This window comes from Eubalaena glacialis, chromosome 18 (genome assembly GCF_028564815.1).
Source record: "Eubalaena glacialis isolate mEubGla1 chromosome 18, mEubGla1.1.hap2.+ XY, whole genome shotgun sequence".
NCBI lineage: Eukaryota > Metazoa > Chordata > Mammalia > Artiodactyla > Balaenidae > Eubalaena > Eubalaena glacialis.
The window spans coordinates 2,109,924-2,118,174 of NC_083733.1; the positions used below are offsets into that span (position 1 = coordinate 2,109,924).

Here is an 8,251-nt window from a genome sequence, read left to right on the forward strand (position 1 = left end):
CTCTGACCAGGGGTCGAACCCATGCCCCCTGCAGTGGAAGCACGAAGTCTTAACCACTGGACCACCAGGGAAGTCCCTGGTGTGCACTTATAACCCCTGTACACCCACAGGAACTGAGCACACACAACCCAAGGCAGAAATAAACCTCAGGTTTTATTTCCATGAGTCCTACTAAAGGACCCCACCCCAAAGCTGCCTCTGCTAACTGGGAAATGCTCTCTTGGTTCACCAGGAGACATCTAGAAGGCACTCAACTTTTTCAGAAAAGACTGATAGGATTGGGGTGAAAAACAAACACCCCCAGTAGTGGTGTTTCATGGAGCATGGAACCCACACACTGACAGAGCGGGAGCAGGAAAACTTCTGGTGGCCGAGTGTGGAGGGGTCAGGGCCAGGTGGTCACTGGCCGGTAGACGCAGTCTGGCTGGAAGAGATGCCCAGAAGGAATTAGAGCAAGGCGGGCTCCCTGGCAGCCCAGGCAGTTTGCTGGGGGCGCTCTCCAAGGTGCTGAAGGGGCAGCTCCTCTCCTGAATGATGGGAGAGCCGGTCCTTTCCTCCAGCCCACAGAGCCTGTCTGGTGAGGCCAGGACCCCTTGCAGTGCCACCTTCATCGACCACGTGACCTTCCACAAGCCAGGAAACTACAAACTGGGGAGTGGCTAATCCAAGAAGGGATGGACCACTGCAGAAATTTCAAACAAACACCGTCCTCTCTTCCAGGGCTCACAAATCTAATATCTTGCTGACATTTAAGGACCTAAGGAATGTTTTATACAGAATTATCAGCTCATGGTTGATAGCTAGCTGTCTTTAGAGCTGTGGAGGCCTGGCAGAAGATGAGGAAGAAAAAGTCTTGAAGAAAAAGGGCAGACATTCCTGGCCCTCCCCTACTGCCACCATCACCGTTTTCCCCCAGGGGCTTCCTCCCTCCACGGCATCCTCAGAAAAGAAGGGCCCACAGCCCCCTTTCCTCGGCTTTGCTGCACGCACTGTTAGCGTCAGCTAGGGCTACTCACTAGCCAGGCGGTGGGTGGCTATTTTCGGAGGGTGCTGATCCTCACTTCCTCACCAGTCCAGTTAGGATTCCTAATATAAAGCTCGTTAGATCGCTCCAGGGCTGCGCTGGATGGGGGGAGTTCTCAGCTACACTCCTTTCTCAGCTATTATTGGCAACAAAGAACTAGTTATTTGCTTTCCCCTCTCCTTTCACCTCATGGAGACTTTTCCCTCCCCAGAGGGGCTGAAAGGCTCTCTGAGGAGATGCTTTTATCTCCAATTGCCTTTTGTTTCTGAAATGAGTTCCTACTGGCGTAATACCCGTGTCCATGGACCTGCTTCCTCCTAAATTGAGCATTTGGATTAAAAAAAAAAACAGTTTACTTTTCACATATTCCTGGCCAAGCACCAAAAAACACGACCAATGGTCATTGACTTTGTTTGGATGAGGGTTTTTCCCCCTTAAAGGGGGCATTAACTGCCTAAACGTGTATTTAAAGTGGAAACAAAGCCGCAACCCATCTGTATCTGAGCCCTGCTCTGCGGCTGGCACCCTCCCTTTACCAGGAGAGCTGCTTCTCAGGAGCAGGAGTTGGTAGAGATCTGGAGTACCTGGCAATGGAACAAAGGCGGAGGGTGCACATGGCTGTGTTTTGGAAGACAGGGTGGAAACCATCTCTGGGTGACAGGTGTACTGTGTGTGCGCGCAGGCACCGGGGAATCTGAATTTTGACTGTGGGCGTGTGTGATTCGTGTGGGCTGAGGGATCTGGGCCGGTGAACGGAATCTGTAACTGAGGGGGAGCGGCCGGGTGTGTGCAATGACTCATATCTTTCGGGCTGTGGGAGGGTTTTATTTGTGGGGGGGTAACTTTTGGTCCGAGGGATCCTGTGTGCATGGCACCCAGCAGGAAATATTTACCTGTACAGCAAAGCAGGGGTCCAGCGAGCGGAGAAGAGGGCCTGGGTGTGGTGTCTGCCCATGTGCATCTGCCTACAACTCCTCTGCTGCACCCAGAGGAGAAGAACGGGTATGGAGGAAGAGGAAGGAACAAGGAGGTAGTTTTGCACGAGGGAGTTTAGAGAGAGGTGTTCCACACAGAAGCACGGGATCTGGAATCGCTGCCCCGAGCGTGAATCCTGGTGCCGCCCAGCGTTCATCAGCCAACTCATCTGGCTCCTCTGAGCCTCAGCTTCCCAATGTGGGAAATGGGAGGATGGAGAAAACCAAGCCCGGAGAGGTACAGGAATTGAGTGCTGTAATTATACATACACTAGCCACATGCTCGGCACACAGTAAGTGTTGAACATTGCCATTTATTATTATTTTCATTATCATCATTATCATGTCTGGCTATTGGTTCTAATAATGATCATTGTAAGTGACATTCATCACATATGAACTGTAATAATAAAAGTGTTAAATAATAACGAATGCTTACTCTATTCCTGGCATTGATGTGTACACCGCCTCAATTAATCTCCACCTACTTTACAGTTATTATCAGCCCTTTGCACAGCTTCAGAAACAGAAGTTCAGAGAAGTTAAGTAACTTGCCCAAGGTCACAGAGCAGAGCAAAGGCACACCTGGGATTCAAGCCCAATGGATGTCAACTCCACAGCATGTGCTCTTGCCACCCTAGGCCCCCCAGGCCTCACCGTCCATGTGGGGTCACCCGACAGACAGTGAAGGCCGCTCAGCTCACTTTAGTGAGCCCATGCCTGCCTTGCGCCCGGGGGAGGATGAACCTGGAGGAGGAGGAGGAGTTGGCAAAAGTGTCCCCAGCTGAAATGGATTCCACACCAATTCCAGCTAAATGTAGACTACATTTGCCGTTGGTGCATTATTCATGAAAATCACCACTTCCCCAAGTCAGCACCGGGAGCTGGGCTGAAGTTCGGGAGCTTTGCTGACGCCTGCCCAATATTCCCATTCCCTGTGCAAAGGAAAAGCAGGATTGGAGTCAGGACCACGAACTCATGAAGGCTCTACTTGCCCTCTCCGAAACGTGGCCCACCCCCGCCCACCAGCTGACTTGGGAGCAGGCGTGGAGACCCACTGCTCTGTCCTGGCGGATTGCGACACCCCACGTTGGCCCTGCTCACCCCACGCACTGCTTGAGGGCAAACATTCTCAACAGTCACCCTCCTAATGAGGAGCGGGGACCACGTTCCAGAAAAGTGGCCCCAGATGTCTGGGCCTGATTATTCCAGGCCAGAAAGGTCAATTCGACTTTCCATCATGCCCTGTTGTCAACCAAAAGGCAGCAGTCAGCCTGGCGCCCTGCATCTGTATGCCTGCCTCGGCTGGCATACAGGTGGTGTGATGTGAGGAAAGAGGGCCCCACCCTGGACAGATCAGGGGTTCAAACCCTCGACTCTGCCACCAAAGGCTGGGGGCTCTATCCTGTCTCGTGGGCTCCGGGGCCTCCCTGGCTCTGTCTGTGATGGATATGACCCTTGTCCCTCCAACGTATGAGACTCAAGCAAGACGGTGCAGAGGGAAGTGCTTTAGGGAGTGGACACGGCGTAGCCGGTTGAATGGCGGGTAGAGACCCAAGGATGTCCGCCCAACGACAGCAGCACTCCTCACAACGACGCATCTGCTCCTACGCTCATGCCCAGCCACAGAATCAGACCCTCTCCTCCCAGTCATCACAGCGAAATTACCACCCTTCCCTCTGAAATGGAAGTTCCGTGAGGGCACAGCTTTCTGTCTGCTGTTTTCCCAGAGTCCCGAGCACCTGCTCAGAGTAGGCACTCAGTAGATGTCTGTGGAACGGAGCATAGAATTCTGTGGGCCACTGAAGATTTCTGGGGAAGGTGGGCCGACTGGGGTGCTGGACCTCACTCTCAGACACTCTGCTGAGCTCCAGAGGGACCGGGGCTCTTCTCCTCCCAGGCTCCAGTCTCTAGGTGCAGGCACAGCTGGGAGCACCTCTGGAGGGACGGATCTGCCTAGCGGCCAGACCACAGCCCCTGGGTGACGACGGTCCCCGGGCTCCCAAAGAGCCCAGCTGGGAGCGCCAAGCTGCTCAGCCGCCCACCTCAGCCACCCACATCTGCGCCTGGGCCTTGCCGTGCCTGCGCGTGCGCGCGCGCGCGCACACACACACACACACACACACACACACACACACACACACACCCGCGGCCTAGAACCCAGGGAGGGCCGTCTGCTCAGCCTGCCCCAGAGCCCCAGGGTCAGGGAAGCTCTCCAACCCACTCCAGGAAAACAACAACAGCACAGAAGAGGCCGCCTGGGACGGGGCGCCACGGCTTTGACAGGCAAGAGTGTTATATAAGTAACTGCCCCTCACGCCTCCTCCCCTCGGGGGAATAACGAACCCTGCCTCTCAGTTGTATAAGCCAAAATAATAATTACTCTCCAGCCCTCCGTCACTTGTGGATGTGGCCGGGGAGCAGGTGTTTAGCACTCGGAGGCAGCGAGCAGGAGGCCACACGTATGCTCGTGATTTCTGTGCCGAAGCACCCAAGTCCCCGCTGTGCCCCACTCCTTTCCCAGGCATGCATGCCTGAAAAATTACTGGGGAGGCATGGAGCCACTTCTAAGGATGAGCTCCTAGGTGGGGGAGGGAGCCTCCGGAGAGCAGGCTTGTTTGGGGTCTGGCTTCCAGAAACAGTAAGTGCTCCACGCCTCTCAGACGCCCTGAGGAGTGGACACCGGACTGTCTGGGACGCGGGGAGGGAGGGACAGCCGCAAAGCTGGCCAGGGCTCCCTGCACAGAAACCATCTTACAGCCGCGGCGGCGGGTGGGCAGGCGGGCAGCACTCTGGCTTCCAGCCGGGAATGTGGTGGCATCTTAGAATGAAGGCACAGAGCACCCCTAAACTAATGGTGAAAATGATTCAGCCACTGACAGGCGAGCTTCCTAGGCTCGCGCTAAACAGATGGGCCTCCCTCCCTCCCTCCCCGCAGCAGCCTGCTCCGGCAGTGCTAGCCCGCGTCCAACCACCTAGAAGTTTATTGCCTTGTTGTGATGGTTTGGGTTCGCAGCCCCCGCCTCTAGCTCTCCCAGCCGCTCTCTTTCCATTGGCTTGGGTTGATCAGGACTAAGGGAGGCCCGTCGGCACCGCAGGAAAACAAGCAGCAGAGCTGGGGCCTGACTCCCAGAGGCCGACACCCAGGGAGCTTTGCCAACAAGGGGAGGGGGCCCTCTCCCAGCCCCCCTGCGCCCTTGCTGGGTACCGGAGGAGGCCGCGGGCCCAGTCTGGCCTTTCCGGCCTGCTCTTGGACGATGCACTGACACTCGGCTCAGCTCCGCGGCTCCCGGGCCTGGCACTGCTCCTGGAAAGCCCCCAACACCCTTCAGCTAGCACAGGGGCACCGTCCCCCGCCAGGCAGTGGGGCAACCTGTAGCCAAGGCCGCTGTGGCCTCCAGGGAGCCCCAGGAAATGCCCCAGGTGCCCACGGCCCTCTGGAGGGAAAAGCTGGACTTCCCCAGAGATAAACAGAAGAGGCAAGAGAAGAAGGTCCCTCCTCCGCCAGCCCCCGCGCGCCCGGCGCACCTACCTCCATCGGAGTAGGTCTCGGTGCCGTAGCCGTCCTGCAGCCCGTTGCTCCAGGTCCCTTCGTACTTGGCCCCGTTGCCCGTGCACTCCCGCACCCCGTAGCGCCCCTTAAATCCGTGCGTCCACTCGCCCTTGTACACCCACTTCCCCTTGCTCTCCAGGCCGATGCCGTGGCGCTTGCCCTGCGCCCAAGTGCCCTGGTACGTGTTGCCGCTGGGCCAGGTGTAGACGCCCAGTACCTCGAAGCCGTGGCTCCACGAGCCGGTGTATTCGCCTTGGCCCTTGGGGCCGGTGCAGACGCCATGGCCGTGCGCCTTGCCGTCCTCCCAGCCTCCACAGTAGGACCCTCCATCGTCAAAATTAAACCTACCCCCACTGGACATGCATGTAACTCGGTTTGCAAATCCCGCAAACGGTGAAAAAAAAAAAAAAAAAAAGGCGATCAACAAACCGGAGTCTTGGTTGGCTGGCTGGCTGGTTTTGTTTTGCTTTTTTTTTTTTTTTTTTTTTTAAGGAAGAATGGAGAAAGCAAAAAACACAGCGAGCAGGTCCCGGGCGGCGGGCGGCCGCGGCGCCGGCTTCGGTGGAATTTAAGTCAATTGGGGGCGATTATTCATTTTCGAGCTGCGCCGCGGAGCCTGACCAGCGTCTCGCGCTCCCGCTGGAGACAGGACCGGAGGGGAGGAGGGCGGGGGAGGGGAGGGGAGGGGAGGGGGAGGGAGGGGGCAGGAGCAGGAGTGTCTGGTGCAAACGGCTCCACCTCAGCTGCAAATGCCCCTCGGAGGCGAGCCCGCCGGGCTGGCCGCGCAGGCCGGGCGGGGACAGCGGCGCTCAGGCCTGGGGCGCAGTCCCCCACCTGCGGCTGCCGCGCTGCGGGCGCCCGAGAGCGGCGGCGGCGGCGCCCGCGGGCGGCGGCGGCACGGGCGGCGGCGCGGGCGGCTGCACCATATTGGGGGCCGCGGGCCGGGCCGGGCGGCGGCGGCAGCAGCAATGCGGCTGGTCGGGCGGCGGCGGCGGCGGCGGCGGCGGCGGGCGGCGAGCGGCGGGCGGCGGGCGGCAGGCGGCGGGCGGCGGGCGGCAGCGGCGGCGTGCGCTCCGGGGCCGGCTCGCGCGCTCGGGCCGGCGCGGCGCGCGCCCGCAGCCCGCGCGCGCGCCCCCGCACCCCGCCGCGCGCGCGCCCCCGCCCGGCCCCCCGCCTCCGGCGCGCCGGCTGCCTAGAGAGGGGAGCTGGTCCGCCTGGTCTAGGGCGCGTGGCGCAGGCGGAGGCCCCGGGCGCTCCGCCTGCCCGCCTTCCCCTCTTGCTCCGGCCGGCCTGGAAATAGGGGTCCAGCCGGGGCGCCCCAGCCCCCGCTTTCCCGGGACTTGGATTTAAAGGGACAGGAACTGCGTAACGGGAAGGCGCCCAGCACCCAGAGCGCTCTCTGCCCCCTCCCGGGAGGCGCGAGGTGAAGCCCTGCACAGCAGGCCCAGGGCGGGCCGGGGGCGCCCCGCATGTTTCGGCTCCCCCACCCCGAGCCTCGCCCCTCGCGCCCGGTTCCCGCCTGCGACGCCTGGCCCTGACTTGACTGATGAGGCTTTTGGCGGACCACAGGTGGTTTTCTCTACGACAAATGATCCGTCCTTTTTCCTTACAGGCAGTTCGGGTCCACATTTGGGGGAAGGGTGATGCTCGCCTTAGAAAACTGGTATTTGGAGATCAGCCCCGCCCCATAAATTAAGAGAAAGTCCGGCTACACGCACATACCTTGGAGTAAAGACACACAAATTCCGTCCCTCCCCCGCGCCCTGGCCAACAGGTAGACCCCCATCCCGGGAGCGGTTGCGCTTTGGGGGAGCAAAGTGGCATCGCCACTCGGGCATTATTAGGTCTCTCTCCACACATACTCCCGCCCCCCACCCCCAAGAGATGGTGTCTGATTCCTGGATCCGAGTATTCTGGGACCAATTTGAAATGCATTTCCTGGACCATAAATCTGTAGGCAGGAGCCCGAGTTCCCAGCTCTCCCGGAACGTGTTGGGCAAATGGCAGCACCCCAGTGCTGCGGGGGGAGACTGCACAGGGTCGGGGCTCGTTGGAGTACAGCGGGTGACTCGGGCCGAGCAGAGTCAGGAATTGCAAGACAGGCCTTGGAGCTGAGATTTAGGACGCCAAAAAAGCTACACTTTGAAGTCTCCACTAGCCAGGGGCCCTGCTCACACCGCCTGCCAGCACTGTTCCCACCTTTGGCCAAACCGGCTCTCACTGGAAAACTAGCCTCTCCTCCTTCTCCCAGAGTTCACGCTCAACTTCTTGTCTTGACTTGAGCACCAAAGCCCCCTCCCTAAAGGACCACCAGCCTGCAGGGCAGTCCTCTCTTTACCACCCCCCTGCAGAGGGACAATTAGGGAGTTTTCAGTTTTGCTTTGTGACTTGCAGTTACAGTGATGCAATGCACCTTCTAGGTGGCGCCTCCCTGTGCTCTCTGGAAGGTTTTTCTAAACTCCTAGGGGTGGAATTCTTGGCTTGAGCACATCTTGTACTTAATGGAAGTTGCCAAATGGCTCTCCGGAACACCTGGAGCGATTTCCTTCTCACCCTGCAGTGCACTGCACTTCTGGTTCTCCACTTCCTGGCTAAAACTCGGTGTTATCAGACTTAGGTCTGCATTTATTTTATTTTGTCTCTCTAAATGGATATAAAATAGTATCTCACGGCTGTTCGGTGTAAATGAAAATTAGGTAT

The 8,251-nt window shown here is 58.6% G+C and overlaps 1 protein-coding gene across 2 annotated transcripts in view; it reads right to left on the bottom strand.

Annotated features, from left to right (window-relative positions):
* JPH3 (junctophilin 3) overlaps positions 1 to 6,193 on the bottom strand; it is an 81,552-nt gene extending 75,359 nt beyond the window's left edge. For both annotated transcript variants that reach the window (XM_061173360.1, XM_061173361.1), the window contains exon 1: positions 5,531 to 6,193. In XM_061173360.1, the coding sequence (XP_061029343.1) occupies positions 5,531 to 5,912 (382 nt within the window). In that variant the 5' untranslated portion in view covers positions 5,913 to 6,193. The remainder of the gene's footprint in view (positions 1 to 5,530) is intronic.
* Between the last annotated feature and the right edge of the window lie 2,058 nt (positions 6,194 to 8,251).